Source organism: Entelurus aequoreus, linkage group LG07, assembly GCF_033978785.1.
Source record: "Entelurus aequoreus isolate RoL-2023_Sb linkage group LG07, RoL_Eaeq_v1.1, whole genome shotgun sequence".
Lineage (NCBI taxonomy): Eukaryota > Metazoa > Chordata > Actinopteri > Syngnathiformes > Syngnathidae > Entelurus > Entelurus aequoreus.
This window is the reverse complement of record NC_084737.1, coordinates 65055722-65080794: the sequence shown is the minus strand read 5'-3', so window position 1 is coordinate 65080794 and position 25073 is coordinate 65055722. Positions and strand designations below refer to the sequence as shown.

Below are 25073 nucleotides of genomic sequence, written 5' to 3'. Positions count from 1 at the left end.
GAAATGTAAGTAAAAGCTCATCTAGACAGCGGTACTTTAACGTATGAGCTTAATTGGTTCTATGACAGAACTCTTAACTAAAAACACTTATATCTCAAATCAGCGTTGCCAATTGAAATGAATTGAAATCAATTGAATTGGTGCTTGGCCACCCCAAAACAGCACAATTTTAACATGTAACATCTCCCTCTCCATGTGAGACAGGCCCCTTCTTTGGCTATTTTTAAGACCCTTCTTAAAACCCACCCATTTTTATTCACTGGCTTTTAACCCAGCATGAGACTTTAAACTGTTTTTAACTTTTTTTAACTGTTTTTAACTTTTTAACTGATTTTTTATCTAACAAATTGTTCTTAGGGTAATTTGTATTTGCTTTTCAATGTGTATTTTACTTCTGTTTTAAATGTTATTTTCTAGTCTGTCCTTTGCCTGTATTTCTTTGTGGTGTGCAGCCCTTTGTTCTTCAACTGTGGTTGTTTTTAAAGGGCTTTACAAAAAAAGTTGGTATGGTATGGTATGGTAACATGTCTTTTAAAAAACAACTTTGAGTTAAGAAATATTGTATAAAAACAATACAATAGAACAGTGGTTCTCTAACCTTATTTACCAAGTACCACCAGATAAAACACTCCAAGTACCACCATAATTACCAACATTAAAATACAGTAGCGTAGTAAGCCCAAGTATTCAATAAAAACAAGGCAGAGGTTATCTGAAAACACTCTTGAATTGAGGTACAACTATAGGAATTAATTGGGATTTTGAAAAATTTATATTTTCTACATAAACATTATTTTTGTTTCCTGTTTAACGCGAACCTAAAGTATCCCACCTAGATGAGCTAATTCAGTGTAGTCATTGAAGGTAAAAACAAAATCAACTACTCTGTATAGCTAAGAGCATTTGACTTTTTTGGTGGGCTATAGCCGGAAAAACTGAGGACACATTCTGATTTTCTTTTCAGCTCCAAGTCATCATAGACTAAAGTGTAATAAAAAGAGGAACCTCTGTCGTTGCATGGTGACCCCAGATCACTTACTGAAGTTGTCTTTCATATTGATCGTGGTGGGCTGGGTCTTTCATATTTACATTGACCAAAGAGAGCACAGTCTACCAAGTCAAATGTATTGTGTGTTAAACATACTTGGCCAATAAAGCTAATTCTGATTTTGATTAACAAGCATTTGTAAATAATATGGTTCTTTCTAGATCCAGTTTGCTAACACGGAGGATAAACAAGAATTCAGCAAATACCCAACCAAGGCAGGTCGCCGTTCCTTGTCTCGCTCCATTTCACAGTCTTCCACAGACAGCTACAGCTCAGGTACAATGCATCTTCAGAATGATTAATGGCTCTGCATGCTAATCAGCCTCACAGTACAGTGTTAAACAGTAGCTAAAGAGGCAATTGTGAGTCTGAAGGTATACAATTAGTAAGATAGCAGTGTTTCTTCACTGGAGCTTGGTTGAAATGTGTGTATTGTGTGTATCGTGTTTGTAATCCCATACTGTATACATGCTTTACATTTCACACATTGTACAGATTGAGTCATACACACTATTTAATCCATCTATCCTCAATGATGACTAATTGTGCTCGCCATTTCCCAGCTGCGTCCTACACTGACAGCTCTGATGATGAAACCTCACCTAGAGACAAAGCGCAGGTCAACACCCAGGGCAGCAATGACTTCTGTGTTAAGAACATCAAACAGGCTGAATTTGGGCGACGTGAAATTGAAATTGCTGAGCAAGGTACATCACACTGGTAACATTTAGAATATTTCTAAGATTATTGTTTTATTTCTTTTGTTTCCAGGATTTGTAAAACACAACTTTGACTTTGGTTCGATGTCTTTGAAATTCAGTTCCCTCTCTGTGACTGTGTGAATGTGAATGGTTGTTTGTTTACAATTTACATGGATGGATAGAGCCTGGTTGTCTTGCTGCTATATGAATATATTAGTTGTATTAATAGGTTTGCTGTCATTATGTTGATCTTAATACATACTGTATTTCCTAATATCACATGGATAGGTAAATCTTTTTGATCCTTTGCAGGAAATGACTTTGTTAAGGCAGCCCCATTGACATATAATATAGTACATTTCAGAACACATAAACCCTTCAAAGCTAATGTCTGTCTAAGATTTTCAAAGTGGGCAAATTAATTTTTTATGTTTTATTGTACTTTCTATTTCTGATATTTTGCTTTGGGATGCCTAATTTTCTTGCAAGGAGGGTTCATCTAGAAATGTGAGCTTATGTGTATGCATACACTTTCTAATACCTGTATATTTTGCTGTAAAATATCCTGTGTTTATCCCCACATAAGCAATGTGTATGCAAGGTCAAAAGCTGCAATGATAATAAAGATACAATTTGATTCACATTTTTCATTTAGCAGGATTTTAAATAACATGGAAAATCTAATTTATGTAATTTTAAAGGGTTATTTCTTGTGCTTATGTAGGATCTTATTACATTTTGTGACCAGGATGGAACTTAGTCTGCCTTGTAACTGTTCCTAAATCATTGCCATCCACACAAGTGACAAATGTTTAGGCCTTGGCGGCAGTCTGTGCTCTTGTTTTAGTTTCTTCCTTCAGAGCCTTTGTGGCTCTTTCTGTTGCCTGTGTGAGTAATAACGAGGTTTGAGTGCTTCCACAAACCCAAACCTGGTCAGCAATGCTGTTGACATTGCTGGTCCACTACTTCTGTTGTCACACCCTTTGAACAAGACTCTGTTTGGCTACTACAAAACGTTACATTTGTTTACTCAGTCGGCTGTCTTCTGTGCCCAACCGCCACTTACATGCACTCACTGTGTTTGCTCCCCAGACATGTCAGCCCTTATTTCCTTGAGGAAGAGAGCTCAGGGGGAGAAGCCTCTGGCGGGGGCAAAGGTTGTAGGCTGTACTCATATCACAGCTCAGACGGCAGTAGGTCCACACATCCTGTTCACTGCACTCACTTTCTCATGTTACCATCTTTGTCTTGTACGATTTATCAACACACATCTTTGCTGCCTCTCAGGTACTGATTGAGACACTGGTAGCTCTGGGGGCCCAGTGTCGCTGGACAGCCTGCAACATCTACTCCACCCAGAATGAAGTGGCTGCTGCTCTCGCTGAGACAGGTAAGTCTGATTTGAGGCTCTAGGGCCCGAACCCGTTTTCATCGAATACCACATCGCAGTTATGGCTGACTTTAGAGGGCCTCTTATGACAATGAATGTATGAATATACATTTTTAATCACTTCATATTATTACACAATTGCCTACACATTTGATTATTAGATTTTTGTACATACAAATTGACCGATAACTTGCTTTGAAATCTTAAGTCAAGGTGACAAATAGATATTGAAGTATTTATTTGTATTTTTACAAACAAATTGTAATACAGTGTAAAATAATTAGCGGGGCTCAAAACAATCAATTCACATCCTATATCCAAGATGCGTAAAATCTGGCCTTTGTTGTATTCTCGTCAATTTAAGCACTTCTGTTCTTATGCGCCTTTGACACTGGAATAGTTCTAGCACCATTAGAAGGTAAAACATAATATTGCACTTGAATTTTGGATGCAGCGTATGCCACATGACATACAATTATAAGATAAGCTTTCAGAAAGCTCTCATCGCTTTAATTGAGACACCTGGAAACATCCATTGAGACGGAATAAAATGACCATAGTTCTACTCTGAAACTGGCACTCTCTCCCACACAAGCAGACACACACACAAATAGCTGTCAAGCCCCTCTTACACGCCACAGCTTCACAAACATTTGTACTAAACAGAACTCTTAACATCAATCAATCAATCAATGTTTATTTATATAGCCCTAAATCACAAGTGTCTCAAAGGGCTGCACAAGCCACAACAATATCCTCGGTACAGAGCCCACATAAGGTCAAGGAAAACTCACCCCAGTGAGACGTCGATGTGAATGACTATGAAAAACCTTGGAGAGGACCGCATATGTGGGTAACCACCCCCCTCTAGAAAGACCGAAAACAATGGATGTTGAGTGGGTCTGACATAATATTGTGAAAGTCCAGTCCATAGTGGATCCAACATATCAGCGAAAGTTCAGTCCATAGTGGATCCAACATAATAGTCATCGCATATAACATTAGGGTGTTTATAATAATAACTGATATAAAGTTTCACCCTATTCGGATTACTATTCACAATATGTCAGGAAAAAAAGCTGTTGTAGCATGCATACACACTATATCACCATGACAACACACAAACATGTGATGACTCCAGCGCTGCCTGGATGGATACAGTCCTGTGTAATATTTTTAATGGATTTCAATGACATTCACAAGTTTTAGAAAAACTCCATGCTCCATTGTTTTCACAAAACCAAGAAAAAAATGTGTCACGGAAAAGTCTACGTCATTAGTAATGAACAGTGTTGGGACTAGCGCGTTACTAAGTAACGCGTTACTGTAACGCCGTTAGTTTCGGCGGTAACTAGTAATCTAACGCGTTATTTTTTTATATACAGTAACTCAGTTACCGTTACTGCATGATGCGTTACTGCGTTATTTTACGTTATTTTTATGTAGTATCGGCTAGAAACTGAAGATCTGAGTGTGTTTTATTGGAGCGCTCCGGTGGAAAAGAAGAGGCGTGCTTTCCCCCACCCACAGAAAGCACGCCTCCCCGCAGGGGAGACGTTCCTCCAGAGCCGTACTTAGGGTCTAACAACCTTCACTTTACCCGGAAGAGGGTCTTTACAGCTGAGGGTGAATGACGAGCCCGGCGGTTTGTTGCAACTTTGTGACTTAATTGGACGCAGCCATCCACCAAGCTAGAGCACCTACACGCACTCACTGTCGCCGCTCCCTCACCTCTCTCGCCCACTCACTCACTGACGTCACTCACCTCTCATGCTGTCATATCTTAAAGGGCCACACACACACACACACACATACGCTATTCTCATAACAACTGACAAGACATCATGGCGAAGCCAGATGTCGAGTTTTTTAACATGGAGACATTCTCAATGCTTTTCTTTTGTCGAGCACAAAGAAAATACAATTTTAGTTAAATGTAAGTTGTGTCTTGGATCAAAGATCCTATCTACTTAGAGTTAAAGTTAAAGTGCCATTATGTTGCAGCTATTTAAAATAGTTTTGTCAATTTTTTCTGGCCTGAAATAGATTGGCCCTTTGAAACATATCTTTGTCTTTGTGTGTTGTATGTAGAGCACATTGCTTTCTGAGTTCAGTGATGCAAATGCTTGTCAAGTTGATCAACAGATTGTATTATTCTCCAGTGCAATAACAGTACTGAAATGAAGGCTAAAAGGGCATTAATGGGAGCCTTAAAAAAAAAAGGGGGGAAAAAAGAAGTAACTAAATAGTTACTTTTCACAGTAACGCATTACTTTTTGGTGTAAGTAACTGAGTTAGTAACTGAGTTACTTTTGAAATAAAGTAACTAGTAATTGTAACTAGTTACTGGTTTTCAGTAACTAACCCAACACTGGTAATGAATAATAATAATAATGGATTAGATTTATACAGCGCTTTTCTAGACACTCAAAGCGCTTCACATAAAAGTGAGAACCCATCATTCATTCACACTTGGTGGAGGTAGACACAGCTGCCCTGGGATAGACTGACGGAAGTGTGGCTGCCAGTTTGCGCCTACGGCCCCTCTGACCACCACCTGTCATTCATCATTCATTCACCAGTGTGAGCGGCACTGGGGGCAAGGGTGAAGTGTCCTGCCCAAGGACACAACGGCGGCGTTTTGAATGGTAAGAGGCAGGGAGCGAACATGCAACCCTCAGGTTTCTGGCACGGCCGCTCTACCCACTACGCCATGAGCCCGCCTTCATTTGCGACTGAAGCAGTTTTGCCTAACCTGTGCGGGTGGACGTGTTCGCAGGCTTTATGGTAGAATACGAATAAGAAAAACATGCGTAACTACAAAACACTTTAGCGCAAAACCGGATAATAGGGCCCCTAGTGAGTAAAACTCTCCAGGCATTTACAGTATGTTGCTGCACATACTGTACCACTACTATGACATTTTAAATCAAGTGCTTCATTGTAATAATGTGTGCTACAAAAAAATAAGTCAGAAAGACAAACGTGCTAATAAATCATCATTCTTTGGAAAGAAAAGCAGATTTTTTTTTCATCATTGCACACAAAGTCTGTCACTGAACAGAATGTTTTTGATTGGAAAAATGTTTACTACATAATGTTAAACAGTCCTAAATTGAATATTGTTTTTGTTCCATCATTTGGCATGATGTTCACACACCCAGCTGCTTCTCTTATTGTCTTGGCATCTTTGCTTTCAACAGTGTGTGTTTTATCACCTGCAGGAGTGCCCGTGTTTGCTTGGAAGGGTGAATCAGAGGATGACTTCTGGTGGTGCATCGATCGCTGTGTCAGCACTGAGTCCTGGCAGGCCAATATGGTATCACCTGTGTCCAACCCCTCTGTTTTTTATATGTTTATCATTGAGTGACTCAGGCTTCAACTATAATGTGATTATTCTTTCTGATCGTACTTCCTTAGATTTTGGATGATGGCGGGGACTTAACACACTGGGTTTACAAGAAGTACCCCAGTGTGTTCAAGAAAGTGCGAGGCATTGTTGAGGAGAGTGTCACAGGAGTTCATAGGTAAGGTGTTTTTGGGGGTAAACATTTAGTTTTAAAATGTAGTGGGTCAGATTTTTACACCAATAATGATTGGGAAAATTGTCACCAAAATCTTCCAAAGAATTTGACCTGTTTGTTTTGCAAATTGTCTCATAAATGCACGATTATGTCAGAAATACCAAAAGATGTCTAACATTTTGAAGTGTTTTTTTTATAAAATGACAGAATATTTGAAATAGCTGAGACCAAACTGGAAATCAGGATTTTTGTCATATTTTTAAAGCAGTAGCTTGAGGGTAAGCCCCCTGGTCCCTGGTATCTGTCATAAGAAACCATATCAAAAGCAGCCATATGAGTTATAGTAGTATATGTAAACCATGACCCTTTGGACCTAAAAGGCCACTCACCTACTGAGTGCAGTCACTGAGTGCTTCTCAGGTTGAACATCTGGTCACGTTCCAAACTGTCTTTACAGACTGTACCAGCTGTCTAAGGCCGGCAAGCTGTGTGTCCCTGCGATGAACGTGAACGACTCAGTCACCAAGCAGAAATTCGACAACCTGTACTGCTGCCGTGAATCTATCCTGGACGGGTGAGTGGGACCTTTCACATACGTAGACACTAAAAATGTTTGGAAACAGTATTGAGGCGCACAGTGCTTTTATCAAAATTTTGTGGGATTTTGCTTGTCTCTACCAGGTTGAAGAGGACAACAGATATAATGTTTGGGGGCAAACAAGTGGTGGTGTGTGGTTATGGAGAGGTGAGTCATATACTGTATCTACAACGTAATTTCAGGTGTATGTATACCTGATATTACAAAAATTGCAAACTTGTGTTTAATGCAGTCTTTCGTTGTCCTGTAGGTAGGAAAAGGCTGCTGCACTGCTCTGAAAGCCTTGGGAGCCATTGTGGTCATCACAGAGATTGACCCCATCTGTGCCCTGCAGGCATGGTGAGTGCCTGCTCATTCTATACTGTTACATCACTTAATGTGCTCTACTGTGGATGAGGGGAGCTTTGATGATAATTTTTAAGTTGTTTGCTTTTATACTAATAAATGTGTATCTGTGTACCTGCACAGTATGGACGGCTTCAGAGTTGTCAAGCTGAGTGAAGTCATCCGGCAGATGGACGTGGTGATAACTTGCACTGGTATGGAACCTCACACAATCTCACTTACAATCATTATATATTATAATAGTTTGTACCTCAATGCTTCAAAGTGCTTATGTGTCTACCTGCATCACTAAGGGGCACCATTTTCAATTGAATATAGGGTTGTCTGACAACAACATGTGTCAAACACGTCCACTTTTAGACCCATTCACAAATGTTCTCAAGTTCCAATACAAGTCTTAAAGGTTCTGAAGGTGGCATAAATCCTTTGAGTACATCTCTAACAAAAATGGGACAAACACATACACATTTTCATAAATCTCTACCAAAAAATTAATTGCAGACGACCGTAAGGATTCTTTAAAAGAGTGTGTGTTTACTACTATGCCGCTGTTTGTGTCGCATGAGTTGCATACATAAATGAAAGTATAAAATCATGCACACACAGATGAAGAGTATACTCAAAGTTTGATATAGTGAGATCCAATACAACGCAAAGTTCCATATACAGTAACGCAATCGTGTCATGGACCCCAAATTTTTCGCCCTTTTTTACCAGCCAGAGTCAACCGCGTTGTTTTTCACCAAATTACCGCATATTTACAAACTTACTGTCATGACCTGTGTTGGTTTACTCTACTCTACAGTTACAAGTCTTTATTGCTACACTTAGAATGTCTTGTTGTTCGCTGTTGGCGACCCTTTGCCTTCCAGTTAGATTCACGCTAGACTAATTATTATCCCTATTATTGTATATATTATATAAAAATATAATATATCAGTATATATTATATACTGTATATGTAATACGTAAATATTACATATATGTTGTATTTTATATTACTACTACGGTACATTTTTAGTCTACTTTATACATGCATTATCCTTTCCATCCTTACACTTTCCATCCTTTGTAACTGAGTTAGTGTGTGGAACAATTTCCCTTGTGGATCAATAAAGTTTGTCTAAGTCTAAGTCTACGTCTAATGCCCTGTTTGTGTTTGTGCCTCGTACCGGAGTTAAACAAGCATTCTTACCTGCAAGGTGCTTCCTGTCGTCCTTTGCATGCTGGGAGACACGACCTTCGCAGACATGCGACCAGATCGTAACACTTAGACAGTAAATCTTTGTTAAAGTCTCACAAAAGAAGGAATAAACAAAAAATAAAAATAACAATATATCGACCCAGGTATGTCCAAACCTACTGGTGGATAACGCCCGCCCCATTATGTGACGTGGTGTGGGGGCACAATCCACCAAGCAGGTTTAGACAGCTGTGTTACAGCGCATAACTTTTTTCGAAAGAAACTGGTAAAAAAATAAGGATTCCTATATAACACGATCTCGGGAATAATGCAATCGGTATTTTATGGACCCCATTGACCGCGTTATATCAAACTTTGAGTGTATTCAAATGACTTTTTAGGATACTTGGTAGTACCAGCAGTTTGTGTTTGCATGTGTGCGTTGTGAAGGGACATCGCCCACTACTGGGCAGCGTTTTTTTTTGTTGTTTTTCTGTATATTAACAAAAAAAAATTGGTTTCCTAGATTCATGCCAATTAAATGTACCGGTACTATAATAATTGTATTGCATGTTACTCTACTAGTGCTGTCAAATTATATATTTTTAAAATCAGATTACGTCATTTATTTGCTCAAAACATAAAAACAGATTTATCTAAAGTCCCATCTGGGTGTATTTCAAGTGACATTTGCCAGCGAGCACAACAGTCGCAGTTGCCTCACTCATCTTTGCACTGACATATGCTTTATATAGGCGGTATAGCTCGGTTGGTAGAGTGGCCGTGCCAGCAACTTGAGGGTTCCAGGTAGGGCTGGGCGATATATCGATATACTCGATATATCGCGGGTTTGCCTCTGTGCGATATAGAAAATGACTATATCATGATATTCGAGTATACGTTCTCACGCAGTTGCTTTTAGCTGCGGGCATTACACTACAGGCTCTTCCCACTTTTTCTTCTCTGTTCTTCTCACAGACAGCAAGCGCACCTTCTTACATACGTCACATACGTATACGCCCTCGCGGAGCAGAGAGGTAGCAGCATGGGTAACGTTAGCTGTGATGCTAGTGGAGTGGTGCGAGCGGTAATACGAGAGAAAGATGGTGCGAATCTGGTAACAAATAAAGGAAGAATTGATTCCCAAGAAAAACAGCAGATGGTCCATCGTCTAGCGGTGGTTTGGCTTCAAGTGGGAATATGTCGAACAGACAACCGTAATTTGTCAAGTGTGGGGGAAAAGCATTGCTATAAAAAGTAGCATTACTGCTAATATGTAGCATCATTTGAAAAGTCACCTGCTAGAGAATGAAGAGTGCTTACTCCGCATGTCAACATCTCCTTTCGGTGCCACACGCCCACACCATCAAAATGCCGAAGCAAACATTTCCAGATCAACACCGTATGAAAAAAATTGTCAACAACAAAAGGATATTAACGTCCGCAGTAACATACCACATAGCGAAGGACGTACACAATTTGATTTCCTATTATGCAGCTAATTTTTATTTGACACTTATTGAAATATCTTGTGTGATATCATGCACAAAAGTGCACTTCATTTGTTTTAAACTATTGTAGTGGCGTTCTTTACAAAAAGTAGGGATGATACTCGAAACCGGTTTTCCCGGTTGTTCGATAAGAAAAGAACCGAGTCCTCGGACTCGAATCCCTTTTTGAGAACCGGTACCCGTTATCGAGACCACTATAGTAAAGAAAAAGAGTTGGTTCTTTATTCGAATCCCGTCCCGACCAGAAATGCTCCGTGTGACATCACAAGAAATGGCGTCACGTAGCTCAGTCATTAGATGCAGATAGGGAAAGCAGGAAAAAAATGGACGGGAAAAAGCGCTCCAAGGTGTAATAAAGTTCAAAACAAAAGGTATAATCCAATGAATAACTTTACTGAGAGATTTGGGCAGGGTACAAACACATGACGAACACTTTTACGACCAACCGGAAACATAGCAACAAGGCTAGCAACGCACCTCCTTTACGGCAGCTGTCGCAACGTTCTTAAAGCAACCGCAGCACATACATATATGACATCTCCCTTTTTTAACTTTTTTTTTCTTTCCTTTAAACAAAACAAAATCACACTGTATATGTGTTGTCTGTCTAATTATAAATAATGCAGACCTGGCGTGTTGGCTGAGTTCTTGACGTTTACTTTCACAGCGTGCTCATAACGTCATTCTTAGCTGCCGGGTGACGACATGCAACAACACTTTTCGGGGCTACCGCGCATGCTCATCACTCCCGTTGCATGCTGGGTAGTGTAGTTGATATATTCCCTAGCTCATAACATCTTTCCCCCTATAAAGAAATAATGTTAACTCAATAAAGTGTACTTCTTTTTTAGCTTTAACTTTTCATTTTTTAGCATTGTAACCACATTTGCAAATAACTTTTCATATAATTTTCTTTCAATAAAGAAATAAAGTGCAAAAATGTCAAAGCATCATAACAAACAGTTATGTCAAATAGCAGCAGAATTGCACTTTTTGGAGAGCTGTATTATTTTCAGTTTTGTGCCCAAGGGACTGATTTTATTTAACACTATATTATTATTTATACACCTTTAGTGATCACAGAGACAGGTTGTTTTTGTGTTACTGTATATATTTGTTTTTCTGAAAAATCCCACTTAATATACTTTGGGTAACAACAGTCAATATTTATTTATTTTATTTTATTTTTTTAATCAATCAGTCAATCAATGTTTATTTATAAAGCCCTAAATCACAAGTGTCTCAAAGGGCTGTACAGGCCACAACGACATCCTCGGTACAGAGCCCACATACGGGCAAGGAAAACTCACCCCAGTGGGACGTCAATGTGAATGACTATGAGAAACCTTGGAGAGGACCGCATATGTGGGTAACCCCCCCCCCCCTCTAGGGGAGACCGAAAGCAATGGATGTCGAGTGGGTCTGACATAATATTGTGAAAGTCCAACACATCAGCGAAAGTCCAGTCCATGGTGGGGCCAGCAGGAACCATCCCGAGCGGAGACGGGTCAGCAGCGTAGAGATGTCCCCATCCGATGAACAGGCTAGCGGTCCACCCCGGAGCAGAGTAGAAAAGAAAAGAAAAGAAACGGCAGATTAACTGGTCTAAAAAGGGAGTCTATTTAAAGGCTAGAGTATACAAATGAGTTTTAAGATGAGACTTAAACGCTTCTACTGAGGTAGCATCTCTAACTTTTACCGGGAGGGCATTCCATAATATTGGAGCCCGAATAGAAAACGCTCTATAGCCCGCAGACTTTTTTTGGGCTCTGGGAATCACTAATAAGCCGGAGTTCTTTGAACGCAGATTTCTTGCCGGGACATATGGTACAATACAATCGGCAAGATAGGCAGGAGCTTGACCGTGTAATATTTTATACGTAAGTAGTAAAACCTTAAAGTCGCATCTTAGGTGCACAGGAAGCCAGTGCAAGTGAGCCAGTATAGGCGTAATATGATCAAACTTTCTTGTTTTTGTCAAAAGTCTAGCAGCCGCATTTTGTACCATCTGTAATCTTTTAATGCTAGACATAGGGAGGCCCGAAAATAAAACGTTACAGTAATCGAGACGAGATGTAACGAACGCATGGATAATGATCTCAGCATCGTTTGTGGACAAAATGGAACGAATTTTAGCGATATTACGGAGATGAAAGAAGGCCGTTTTAGTAACACTCTTAATGTGTGACTCAAACGAGAGAGTTGGGTCGAAGATAATACCCAGATTCTTTACCGAGTCGCCTTGTTTAATTGTTTGGTTGTCAAATGTTAAGGTGGTATTATTAAATAGATGTCGGTGTTGAGCAGGACCGATAATCAGCATTTCCGTTTTCTTAGCGTTGAGTTGCAAAAAGTTAGCGGACATCCATTGTTTAATTTCATTAAGACACGCCTCCAGCTGACTACAATCCGGCGTGTTGGTCAGCTTTAGGGGCATGTAGAGTTGGGTGTCATCCGCATAACAGTGAAAGCTAACACCGTATTTGCCTATGATGTCACCTAGCGGCAGCATGTAAATACTAAAGAGTGCAGGGCCAAGAACCGAACCCTGGGGAACTCCGCACGTTACCTTAACATAGTCCGAGGTCACATTGTTATGGGAGACACACTGCATCCTGTCAGTAAGATAAGAGTTAAACCAAGACAAGGCTAAGTCTGACATCCCAATACGCGTTTTGATACGCTCTAATAAAATATTATGATCAACAGTATCGAAAGCGGCGCTAAGATCAAGAAGCAGCAACATAGATGACGCATCAGAATCCATCGTTAGCAATAGATCATTAGTCATTTTTGCGAGGGCTGTCTCCGTAGAGTGATTTGCCCTGAAACCGGATTGAAAAGGTTCACAGAGATTGTTAGACGCTAAGTGTTCATTTAGCTGCTGTGCAACAATTTTTTCGAGGATTTTCGAGATAAACGGAAGGTGGGACACCGGCCGGTAGTTCACCATGAGGTCAGGATCGAGGTTAAGTCTTTTGATTAGAGGATGAATAACCGCTTTTTTGAATGCTAGGGGAACAGTACCAGAGGAAAGTGATACGTTTATAATATTTAACACTGATTTTAGGGGGTAACAGTCAATATTTATTTATTTATTAGATTAAATGTTTTTCTTATATGATAAAAGTGAGCTTTTGTTAAACCAAATATTGTGTGTTTTTTTCCATATACAACAACCTATCTGGACTCGATAAGAGAATCGATAAGGAATCGGTTCGATAAGAGGATTCGATAATAGGCTCGAACTCGATAATTTCTTATCAAACATCATCCCTAACAAAAAGTGCACTTTAATTTAGTGTTGTTTTGATATGTCATCTTAGTGACGTCATGCACAAAAGTGCACTAATAGCTTGTTTTAAAATGACTCTGACAATTTTGCACTTTCTGTTTTGGAAATGACATGAATGTTTGTGCCACTGCTTAATAACTGTTTAATAAATACAGTGTTGGTCAAATGACTTAGTTGGGATTTCCCTCTCTGCATGAAAGTTTAAAATTAGCATATATTAATGCAGTATGAACAAGAATGTTTTAATGTAGACACATAGAATCATCATACTGCTGTGATTATATGTATCAAGTGTTCATTCAAGGCTAAGGCAAAATATCGAGATATATATCGTGTATCGCGATATGGCCTAAAAATATTGAGATATTAAAAAAAGGCCATATCGCCCAGCCCTAGTTCCAGGTTCACTCCCCGCTTCTGCCATCCTAGTCACTGCCGTTGTGTCCTTGGGTAAGACACTTTACCCACCTGCTCCCAGTGCCACCCACACTGGTTTAAATGTAACTTAGATAATTGGGTTTCACTATGTAAAGCACTTTGAGTCACTAGAGAAAAAGCACTATATAAATATAATTCACTTCACACTTCACTTTAACCTTTCAAGCGACCATGCCGTGTTACAGTAAAGAAGCTTGTACGGTCAAAACAAATTGCGCAATTAATCTTCTTATATACATAATTAATGCAAATATATTTTGAGATTAATCACATTAGTTAACTGTTATTTTTGACAACCCTAGGTTTTACATCTGTCGCTCTGCTTACATTTTTATAAAGGTAACAAGAATGTTGTCACCAGAGAACAGCTGGATCGGATGAAGAATGGCTGTGTTGTCTGCAACATGGGACATTCCAACACTGAGATTGATGTGGTAAAATGTCTACTCTGTATACTGTACTGTACTTTTTATCACAATTGTAGGAATTGACTTTTGTCTTCTTCAGGCAAGTCTGCGCAGCCCCGAGCTGACCTGGGAGAGGGTGCGCTCGCAGGTGGACCACATCATCTGGCCTGATGGAAAGAGAGTTGTGATGCTTGCAGAGGTAATTTCCTGCTTGCTGATGTAGAAATTATGTCTCAAGTTTGTTTTCTGTGCTTCCTGGTGAGGCATTACATGAACTGAATGGGTAGTTACTGCGCATCTCTAGATGGTTGTTTGTACGAGAATTGTGTTATCTCTCAGGGTCGCCTTCTGAATCTGAGCTGCTCCACTGTGCCTACGTTTGTCTTGTCCATCACTGCTACAACTCAGGTCAGTAGTTCTGCACTTGCAGTGGGGACACACATTTATACAACATACTTAGGTGCTGAATGACAACCTTTTGTGAGGCCAAAGCTCTCGTTTGATCATGTTGTCTTTAGGCCCTGGCCCTGATTGAGTTGTTCAATGCTCCAGAGGGACGTTACAAGCAGGATGTATATCTTCTGCCTAAGAAAATGGGTAAGTAGTAGGAAAAAAAAATGACTAAAAAAAAAAAATGACATGCTTTTACTGACAAACTTCCTCATCACAAAAAAAATAACAAATAAACTCCTAAAAACTTACATTATAGGGGATTGGCATTCATTGAAAACATAATTTAAAAAAAATTAACTTAACTTCCAACCTTGTTGACTTTCGTTGTGGCTGAGTCAGTAGTGTGTATGGCCTCCTCATGCCTGTATGTCCTGACAACGTTGGTGTGGTGTCTCCCAGGGCAGTATGCTTCTTTATTTATTCATTTATTTATTTTGGTCTGTCTTTTTTTTCTATCTTTCATAATTTTTTTTCTGTTTATTTTTACATTTTCTTTTTTTCTTTCTTTCCTTTTTTTTTTAGCTGTACAGTAGTGACTCAACGTAAAACCTTAATTGGTTCTGCGACATAGCTCTTAGCTCCAAACACTTGTATCTTAAATCAACGTCTCTTACTTAAATTAATTGAAATTAATTTAATTGGTTCTTGGCCACACCAAAACAGCACAATTTGAGCATGTAATATGCCTTTTAAATAATAAATATTGTATACAAACGAATCAGTAGAATGCACTACAAACCACCAATTATTATTATTAAATTCTTACTATTATTTATTTATTTATTTTTATTGTGATTACCTATGGAGTTTATTGTGAATAAATTGAGAACAGGAAGTGAATAAAAAAGTTTCAGCAACTGTTATGTAAAGAAAAGGGGTAGGATTAAATAAGCTCTGCTTCTTCCTACTCCTTTTTGAACATGTTGAAAAGAGAAACTGGAAATTGTGATGTATCATGTTGTATGCTTGCATGTTCGAAATAAACTCAAACTCTAACACTCTAACTCTAACAAACAATGACAGTAATTTTATAAAGTACTGTAATGTAATAATAATTTACAGCATTTACTTTGGAGAGTGGACTTCTACGGTATCTCCCTTCAGCTGCTTCTTTGTCAAACACATCATCAGCAGCTTTCCATAATTTCATGGCTAATCGCCCCCCGTTTAATTATTATTTCAACATTTTTGGCTGGCATTAGACTAATTTCTTCTTCTGCAAACTAGCAGTGATACACTCCAAATGCTTTACCAAGTTAGCGACACTTTGCCAGGTTTTTGATGATTTCTTTCTTTAATTGAATGAATATCATCCATTTCTTATCTGCACTGTCCTTCACACTCACTTTCTTCCTTCCCATGGTTGAAAAACCAAGTTATGTCCACCTCTAATTATAAGCCAACTCTATAGATTAGGACCAGCTGTTTTAGGCGGATCTTGAGGTTCATTATGACATTTGCTTCGCCAATTAATGGCGGGGATGCTTGTAATTCAAATTTTTACTTGCAACTTTAAGCATAAAAAATAGTTGAGAGACTGCTCTTATCTCAAAACACTCTTAAGTTGAGGTACCACTGTACAATATGCACACATAAATGAAACTGTAGCTGTACAAACTATGTCTTCCTTTCAGATGAATATGTGGCTAGTCTGCACCTCCCAAACTTTGACGCTCACCTGACTGAGCTCTCTGATGAGCAGGCCAAGTACATGGGCCTCAACAAGAATGGCCCCTTCAAGCCTAATTATTACAGGTAGGCTCTCACTTCTTTAAGTGCATCCTTCTCCATGTGTATAATAATGTTATGTTTTTCTTGCAGGTATTAATGAAACAGCCCGGTGGTGCTTTCCTGAAATAACAAGAAATGTCTATTTTATTTTACAAATTGCTACCAAATGGAGGAATTATTTTACTTATGCTGGTTGTAATTTACTAGCATGTAAGCAAATATAGCTTTAAAAACTAAGCAGTACAGTATGTTGTATAATCAGCTAACATATTACAATGTCTTGTCAACTATATAAACAAAAAAATTGCTTGCATGCACTTATTTGTTAGTACTGCTGGTTGCTACGGCTTTTTATTTTTATTTTTATTTGTACACTTTGTGCCAAATGCCATAAGAATGGAATCCAGCCAGTGACGTATGTTATATATTACATTCCATGTGGGAAAGTCTGGACTGAGCCAAAACAAACGAAATGTACATTATTTTAGCAATATTGTTGTTTTTATGTGTTCATGATCCATGTAAATGGTATTTGCATACATGCCCCAAAAAGGTACCATCCAGTTACTTTAGTCTTTATTACAACAAATGATAGTGAGGATATGTGACACTTGTTCTATAATGATACAAACCCGAGACGCTAGGAGAAGCCTCACTGTGTGCCGTCCATCTTCTGAGTCGTCCAAAATATGTACGGCTTCTCTTGGACAAGGTCAAAGCCAATTTTAATTTAAGCAACACATAAATATGTTACATTTAAAAACTCCTCACTAGGAGCAGTGCAGTTGAATAGCAAATGTGTAACTGAATTGTACATTTAAGGCCATGATAGGATATGAATGACCTTTTAAAAACATTTGTTAGCATTGTTCCTAATTAAATGGATGTTGAATAATTTCAAACAGCATGCATCTTGTCAGTGGTGCATGTCCTTAACATAATAACTAATGTTAGACGGCATGTTTTTGCCATCTGATTGTCTTCATTTGAACTTCTTATGATCAAAATGCCTAAACTGTATACAAAGTAGAGGAGAATGCTTTCAATCAGCAATAAAGAAAGTTCACACAGTAGAGTACTTTCAAACAGGCTTTTCAGTTCTTGTTTTCTATTATTTTGTTGGAATAGAGCTCACAACACTAATGCAAATACCTCTGTGACTGCGCCGCACAGATTCATTGTGCTCCCCCGCGGTCAGTCTGGCTCAGCGTCCAAACTGCCTTCCCGCTCTGGAATATTCTCCTGAGCGCTGGGCCAGGCTAATATTAACAGTTGAGTCACAGAGCTGGGGGGGTGGGCTTTGAGAGGATCATTCTGGAAAACTGTTTCTAACTATAAAAGGGACGAGTCAGTCCACTTGTGATCAGAAGAAGAACCACAGAGGTGAAAACACAGGACAAGCTGTCTCAACAAGTCCCAGCCACAGACTTGAAGTAAGTAACTTTTGTTTACATGACTTCTGCTTATAACAGTTGTAGTATGTCTTCAATGTTGGTACCGCTTACACATTCTGGATTGAAGACTTTATTAATATCTACTGACTAATTTGATCCCAATCCTGAATATTATCCCTGACTCTATTTTCCAGGAACAAGCAAGATGTCTTCTGCAAAAGGCATATCCATTGGCATCGATCTGGGAACCACCTACTCGTGTGTTGCGGTTTTCCAGCACGGCAAGGTGGAGATTATTGCCAACGACCAGGGCAACAGGACCACCCCCAGCTATGTGGCCTTCACTGACACAGAGAGACTCATCGGGGATGCGGCCAAGAACCAAGTCGCTATGAATCCTACCAACACGATCTTTGACGCCAAACGGCTCATCGGCAGAAAATGCAATGATCCGGTCGTACAGTCCGATATGAAGCTCTGGCCTTTCAAAGTGATCAATGACAATGGGAAGCCCAAAGTTGAGGTAGATTATAAAGGTGAGCTCAAATCCTTCTTTCCAGAGGAGATCTCCTCTATGGTCTTGGTTAAAATGAAGGAGATCGCAGAAGCTTACCTGGGACAAAAGGTGTCCAACGCAGTCATCACAGTTCCAGCTTACTTCAATGACTCTCAAAGGCAAGCCACCAAGGATGCAGGGGTGATTTCTGGACTCAACATTCTGAGGATCATCAACGAGCCAACGGCGGCAGCCATCGCTTACGGTCTGGATAAAGTCAAACAAGGAGAGCGCAACGTTCTCATCTTTGACCTGGGCGGTGGAACGTTCGACGTGTCCATCCTTACCATTGAAGACGGCATCTTTGAAGTGAAATCCACCGCGGGGGACACGCACCTTGGCGGTGAGGACTTTGACAACCGCATGGTCAACCACTTTGTGGAGGAATTCAAAAGGAAACATAAGAAGGACATCAGCCAGAACAAGCGAGCGGTGAGGAGGCTGCGTACAGCTTGTGAGCGAGCCAAGAGGACTCTGTCCTCTAGCACGCAAGCTAACATCGAGATTGACTCTCTGTTTGAAGGTATTGACTTCTACACCTCCATCACAAGGGCACGATTTGAGGAGCTGAACTCTGAGCTCTTTAGGGGAACACTGGAACCAGTTGAGAAGGCCCTGCAAGACGCCAAGCTAGATAAGGCGAAGATCAACGACATTGTCCTGGTTGGTGGTTCCACAAGAATCCCAAAGATCCAGAAACTTCTGCAAGATTTCTTTAACGGGAGAGACCTAAATAAAAGCATCAACCCTGATGAAGCAGTGGCCTATGGCGCTGCAGTCCAAGCCGCTATTCTCATGGGGGACACCTCAGAGAACGTCCAAGATCTGCTCCTGCTGGACGTGGCTCCTCTGTCTCTCGGGATTGAGACGGCAGGTGGAGTGATGACGCCTCTGATCAAGCGCAACACCACCATCCCCACCAAGCAGACCCAGATCTTCACCACATACTCAGACAATCAACCAGGGGTGCTGATTCAGGTCTATGAGGGTGAGAGAGCCATGACCAAGGACAACAACCTTCTGGGCAAGTTTGAGCTCACAGGCATCCCTCCAGCTCCCAGGGGGGTTCCGCAGGTGGAGGTCACTTTCGACATTGACGCCAACGGCATTTTAAACGTGTCCGCCGTGGACAAAAGCACCGGCAAAGAGAGTAAGATCACCATCACCAACGACAAGGGCCGTCTCAGCAAGGAGGATATCGAGAAGATGGTGCAGGACGCGGAAAAGTACAAAGCCGACGATGACGTTCAGAGGGACAAGATCGCGGCCAAGAACTCACTGGAGTCGTACGCGTACAACATGAAGAGCAGCGTGGAGGACGAGAACGTGAAGGGAAAGATCAGCGAGGAGGATAAAAAGGTGATCTTGGACAAGTGCGCGCAGGCAATCTCGTGGCTGGAGAAGAACCAGCTGGCCGAGAAAGAGGAGTACGAGCACCAGCTGAGGGAATTAGAGAATGCATGCAAGCCTATCATCAGTAAGCTCTATCAAGGAGCGCCACCAGGAGGTTGCAACACTCAGGCTGGAGGTAGCACAAAGGGCCCCACTATTGAGGAAGTGGACTAAAAGACTATTTTGATGCTTGTCAAACTTACTCACATTGGCCACAACATTAAGTGCTCCTGCACAATGTGGATTATCCAATACAAAAGCTTTATCAAAAATTCAACCTTTGCAAAGATAAATATTTCTTAAAGCATTAAATTATTCCTGTGATTTGCAGTGGTGTACAATTGTACTGCATTGTATTGATAAGTGTAATGTTTTCATCAATGGTATATAATTTTAGGCTTGGTATGATATCCAAATCGCAGCTGTTAATGTCTTTGAATCAATAAAAACGTGTTATAAAGCTCTGATATCATGGTTATGGTTTTAATTTATTTTAAACATGCATTAATTTACTATACTGTACATGACATAATTATAGTTTTTTTGTGTCTGAAAAGGAGTAGTAAGAGGAAGAGCTTATTTAATATTGCCTCTTTCCATTACATAGCAATTTGTTCAATTCCTGTGCTCAATTTGTAACACAAACGGATGAATAAATAATCAAAATTCTCATTGGAGATAGACAAAATTAGATAAACCTTATTGGATAATATTGTTATTGTCACTGTGTTTTGTAAATATTAGTTTAAATAGTTTCTTAAATTGGATCATATCAGAACAGTGTTTGACTTCTGATATTGATGGGTAAGACTCAGGCCGTAAGAATCTTGAACGCATCATAATTAAATTATCCCCTCAACTCCCCCCAAATTGGATTAACTCACTGGAATAAAAAAGACAATATAACATATATCCATAAACGTGGACGCATGTGAGAAAGTGCAATATATTTATCTGTACAGTAATCTATTTATTTATTTATATATATTTATATATATTTATTTATTTTATATATATATTTCTATATTATTTATATATATATTTATATTTATTTATATATGCACCTTATTGCTTTTTTTTTTTTATCCTGCACTACCATGAGCTTATGTAACGAAATTTCGTTCTTATCTGTGCTGTAAAGTTCAAATTTGAATGACAATAAAAAGGAAATCTAAGTCTAAGTAAGGAGAAATTGCCTATTAAAAATCAAACTCAAACCTCCCTTCAAATTTAGTTACATTTAACATTTGAAAATTCAAGATCGACAGTCTATTCAATTTGTTTTGTTATTTTTTCATGTAATCAAAGATGACAGTACATTAGCTGTTAGATTAAATATTCAAGTCTATACTATTTGACTCTCTGACACTATACTTTCCGTTTATTCTAGTCACACAAGTTTTCAGAGACAATATTTTTAACAAAAGGACATGAACCTTTTTTTTAGTCTCTTTTATTACTATACAAACATTTACATTTTCAACATAAAATAGCTCAATCATCCAATTAAGATTTGAAAATATGTTGTTCACCCAAATGACCACTGGGTGGCCACATTACACCGTGTTATGACTTTCCCGAGTGCACTTGAACGCTTCACAGCTACCTGTTGAAGCAGACGTGTTTTTTCGACAGCGACGAATCTTAAAAAATGACCTTTCTCCATCCTTCTAAAGATATAAAATCCTCAACAGGGCGGGTCCATTTGATGTATTTGTTCAACAGAACAGTAGGTTTGACCAACATATGTTGCCTAAATTCGCCTGAGCTATTTTTTTTACCAACATATGCTATTGCTAGCTGTATTTAGCGTTGTGTTGAAAATGGCGCACACACAAGTCCACAATTAAAGTCTCATTAGGCTCCTAATCATTAGAGGGAGTGGTTCCAGGATACGCGCCAGCAGCCAAGGAGTTAATCCGAGCTGTGTCGCTAGGGGAAGGAGGATGCTTACGGAGGAGCAGCGGCACATCTCCAGCTGGAAAAGAGGCGCACATCAGCTCCACTTGCAGGAAGAACTGTTGAATGTCTCCAGGTTTGTCAGAGGATAAAAAGTCAGTGGATTGCAGAATTCGGATCTGGATGTGTCAGGTTAGTCCACCTTGCAGGCCTGCGTAATTGCTGAGCTTTTAATTTGAAAAAAAGAAGAAGAAAAAAACAGACGTGTTGCGCTAATGACTTCGAAATAAGTGCAAACATCTGGAGGATTCCACCATCAGCACAAAGTGCAAACAGGTGGTTTGAGGGAGCTGCGATGAGTGCGCACTGGCGTTAATGCTTTGATTTGTGCCGCACAAAGTGTTCATTTGTGGCGGGTACTGGGTCTAAATGATCAGCTCCGTGTGTGTTTCGTCTTACCGAGGGCGAAAGTCCGGCAACAAACCTCCGTCCAAAACATGTCTGAAGGAGGAGATGTCCAGGGGCGAGGATTCGGATAAAATCATCATCAACGTAGGTGGCACCCGGCATGAAACCTACAAGAGCACCCTAAGGACCCTGCCCGGGACCCGCCTGGCATGGCTGGCCAACCCGGACCCGCAGGTCAGCACCGAGGAGTCGTCCGACTCGGCGCCTCCGAGCACCAACGAGTTTTTCTTCGATCGACACCCGGGGATCTTCGCCTATGTGCTCAACTACTACCGGACTGGGAAGCTGCACTGCCCGGCCGACGTGTGCGGACCTCTCTTCGAGGAGGAGCTGGCCTTTTGGGGCATAGACGAGACCGACGTGGAGCCTTGCTGCTGGATGACTTACCGCCAGCACCGGGACGCCGAGGAGGCCCTGGAGACGTTTGAACCGCCAGAACCGGAGGACACGGACGACGACAGCGAGATGCCCAGGAGGTTCGGCATAGAGGACTGTCCTGACAGGTCGAGGGGGTGCTGCGAAGTTTGGCAGCCCAAGTTCTGGGCCTTGTTTGATGACCCCTACTCATCCAGAGCAGCCAGGGTGAGTGTTGGTTCTTCTTCATGGTCCTTATGTTGTTACACCTTCAGGTGCAACAAGGTAATAATAATTCATAATAATTCAAAATAATTCCCTCAATTTCCCCCCCCCCAAAACGGATTAACTCGCTGGAATATAAAGACAATATAACAGACATCCATAAACGTGGATGCATATGAAAAAGTGCAATATATTTATCTGTACAGTAATCTATTTATTTATATCTGCACCTTACTGCTCTTTTATCCTGCACTACAACGTGGACCCCAACTTAAACAAGTTGAAAAACGTATTCGGGTGTTACCATTTAGTGGTCAATTGTACGGAATATGTACTGTACTGTGCAATCTACTAATAAAAGTCTCAATCAATCAATCAAACCGAGCTAATGCAACAACATTTCGTTCTTATCTGTACTGTAAAGTTCTACTGATCCCCTAAAGGGACATGCATGTTTTGCGAGGACTCGCAATACTTTTTGCGAGATCTACAAGGTGTGTGTGTGTGGGGGGGGTTGGTGGTAGCGGGGGGGTGTATTTTGTAGCGTCCCGGAAGAGTTAGTGCTGCAAAGGGTTATGGGTATTTGTTCTGTTGTGTTTATGTTGTGTTACGGTGCGGATGTTCTCCCGAAATGTGTTTGTCATTCTTGTTTGGTGTGGATTCACAGTGTGGCGTATATTTCTAACAGTGTTAAAGTTGTTTATACGGCCATCCTCAGTGTAACCTGTATCGCTGTTGATCAAGTATGCGTTTCATTCACGTGTGTATGCGTACAGAAGCCGCACATATCTTGTGACTGGGCTGGCACGTTGTTAGAATGGATGAAAAGCGGACGTGACGACAGCTCGTAGAGGACGTTAAAGGCAGCGCCTTTAAGGCACGCCCCCAAGACTGTGGTCCGGGTGGACTACGAGATATAATGACTGATGAACACCTTCGTTCGATAATGAAGGTTGCCTCAGCTCAAAGCCTGAGCCCAGACATTAATGAGCTAGCATCCAAGAAAAGATGCCAGGTATCTGGCTTGGGCACATCAGATTAGATCAGTGTGTTGCAAACTGAGCAGTTTAAAGTCCTGAATGGTTGGTTTATTCATTATTTTATTTTCTAATTTATTAGCCTGTGGAAAAAGTTAATATTGATATTTACCTCAGAAGGCTACAAATAGAAAAGAGGCATTCAATTTTTATTTACCGGGTCAATTGTATTTGAATTGCCATTGATATTTTTTAATTATTATTATTATTATTGGAAACTCGATTTTGCATGTCACTATAAAGTTATATAAGCCTTGCTTATTCAATATTCAATGCAAAACTTGTTTGGGTCCCTATTAAAAGGTTAATTTGTTCAACCTTGGCCCGCGGCTTTGTTCAGTTTTAAATTTTGTCCCACTCTGTATTTGAGTTTGACACCCCTGGCTTAGTTGCTTAGACTTAACTGTGTTCATTAAGGCTGAAACGACGCGTCGACGTAGTCGACGTCATCGGTTACGTAAATACGTCGACGCCGTTTTTGTGCGTCGACGCGTCGCATATTTACGTCACACTACCGTCATGGCGGACCGCAAAGCAGACGATCAAAGCAGACGATGCGAGCGGTGCGAGCGAGGGGGGAAAAGCATGCCAAAAGTGGTCAAAAGTGTGGGAGTATTTCAATAAACGGCCTAATAATGTTGTTGTATGCACACTGTGTCGAGCGGAAATGGCCTATCATAGCAGCACAACGGCTATGAACGAACATTTGAAAAGAAAACCATCAACTAGTCAATCGTCCGCGCGAGCATACGTTGTCATCATTACACAAAAACATGACTGTGTCATTTGTATCTGCTAGGGGTGTAACGGTACGTGTTTTGTATTGAACCGTTTCGGTACGGGGCTTTCGGTTCGGCACGGGGGTGTACCGAACGAGTTTCTAAGCTAAAGCTAACTTTAGCTGCTAAAGTCTTAACAAGCTGCTTCGCTCCTCTGCGTCTGTCTCAGCATGCAGCATTGTCCCACCCACACAACCATCTGATTGGTACACACGCAGCATTGTCCCACCCATACAACCATCTGATTGGTACACACGCAGCATTGTCCCACCCACACAACCATCTGATTGGTACACACGAAGCATTATCAGCCAATCAGCAGTGTGTATTCAGAGCGCATGTAGT

General features: G+C 40.4%; 3 protein-coding genes across 7 annotated transcripts in view; all 3 read left to right on the top strand.

Annotated features, from left to right (window-relative positions):
- Nucleotides 1-17682, top strand: part of ahcyl1 (adenosylhomocysteinase-like 1) — a 31450-nt gene extending 13768 nt beyond the window's left edge. For 2 of the 3 annotated variants that reach the window (XM_062054224.1, XM_062054226.1), the window contains exons 2-17: nucleotides 1210-1324; nucleotides 1612-1755; nucleotides 2842-2942; nucleotides 3037-3139; nucleotides 6364-6458; nucleotides 6560-6666; nucleotides 7121-7237; nucleotides 7345-7408; nucleotides 7512-7600; nucleotides 7730-7800; nucleotides 14373-14467; nucleotides 14541-14639; nucleotides 14780-14848; nucleotides 14959-15037; nucleotides 16528-16648; nucleotides 16715-17682. In XM_062054224.1, the coding sequence (XP_061910208.1) occupies nucleotides 1210-1324; nucleotides 1612-1755; nucleotides 2842-2942; nucleotides 3037-3139; nucleotides 6364-6458; nucleotides 6560-6666; nucleotides 7121-7237; nucleotides 7345-7408; nucleotides 7512-7600; nucleotides 7730-7800; nucleotides 14373-14467; nucleotides 14541-14639; nucleotides 14780-14848; nucleotides 14959-15037; nucleotides 16528-16648; nucleotides 16715-16721 (1476 nt within the window). In that variant the 3' untranslated portion in view covers nucleotides 16722-17682. Of the gene's footprint in view, nucleotides 1-1209; nucleotides 1325-1611; nucleotides 1756-2841; nucleotides 2943-3036; nucleotides 3140-6363; nucleotides 6459-6559; nucleotides 6667-7120; nucleotides 7238-7344; nucleotides 7409-7511; nucleotides 7601-7729; nucleotides 7801-14372; nucleotides 14468-14540; nucleotides 14640-14779; nucleotides 14849-14958; nucleotides 15038-16527; nucleotides 16653-16714 lie in introns of those variants that run through there. The other variant, XM_062054225.1, reaches the window with a different exon arrangement.
- A 195-nt stretch (nucleotides 17683-17877) lies between these two features.
- On the top strand, nucleotides 17878-20433 carry hspa1b (heat shock protein family A (Hsp70) member 1B). The gene is made up of 2 exons (XM_062054223.1): nucleotides 17878-18057; nucleotides 18213-20433. The coding sequence occupies exon 2, from the start codon at nucleotides 18224-18226 to the stop codon at nucleotides 20138-20140; it is 1917 nt and encodes a 638-aa protein (XP_061910207.1). The 5' UTR covers nucleotides 17878-18057; nucleotides 18213-18223; the 3' UTR covers nucleotides 20141-20433.
- Nucleotides 20434-21522: 1089 nt separating this feature from the next.
- The window catches only part of kcnc4 (potassium voltage-gated channel, Shaw-related subfamily, member 4), a 61605-nt gene continuing 58054 nt past the window's right edge, over nucleotides 21523-25073 (top strand). The window contains exon 1 of one of the 3 annotated variants that reach the window (XM_062054222.1): nucleotides 21523-22915. In XM_062054222.1, coding sequence (XP_061910206.1) covers nucleotides 22295-22915 — 621 coding nt within the window. In that variant the 5' untranslated portion in view covers nucleotides 21523-22294. The remainder of the gene's footprint in view (nucleotides 22916-25073) is intronic. The other 2 variants (XM_062054221.1, XM_062054220.1) reach the window with 2 other exon arrangements.

Excerpts from the sequence above, each read along its gene's own strand:
- hspa1b (XM_062054223.1), top strand. The coding sequence starts at position 18,224 with ATGTCTTCTGCAAAAGGCATATCCATTGGCATCGATCTGGGAACCACC.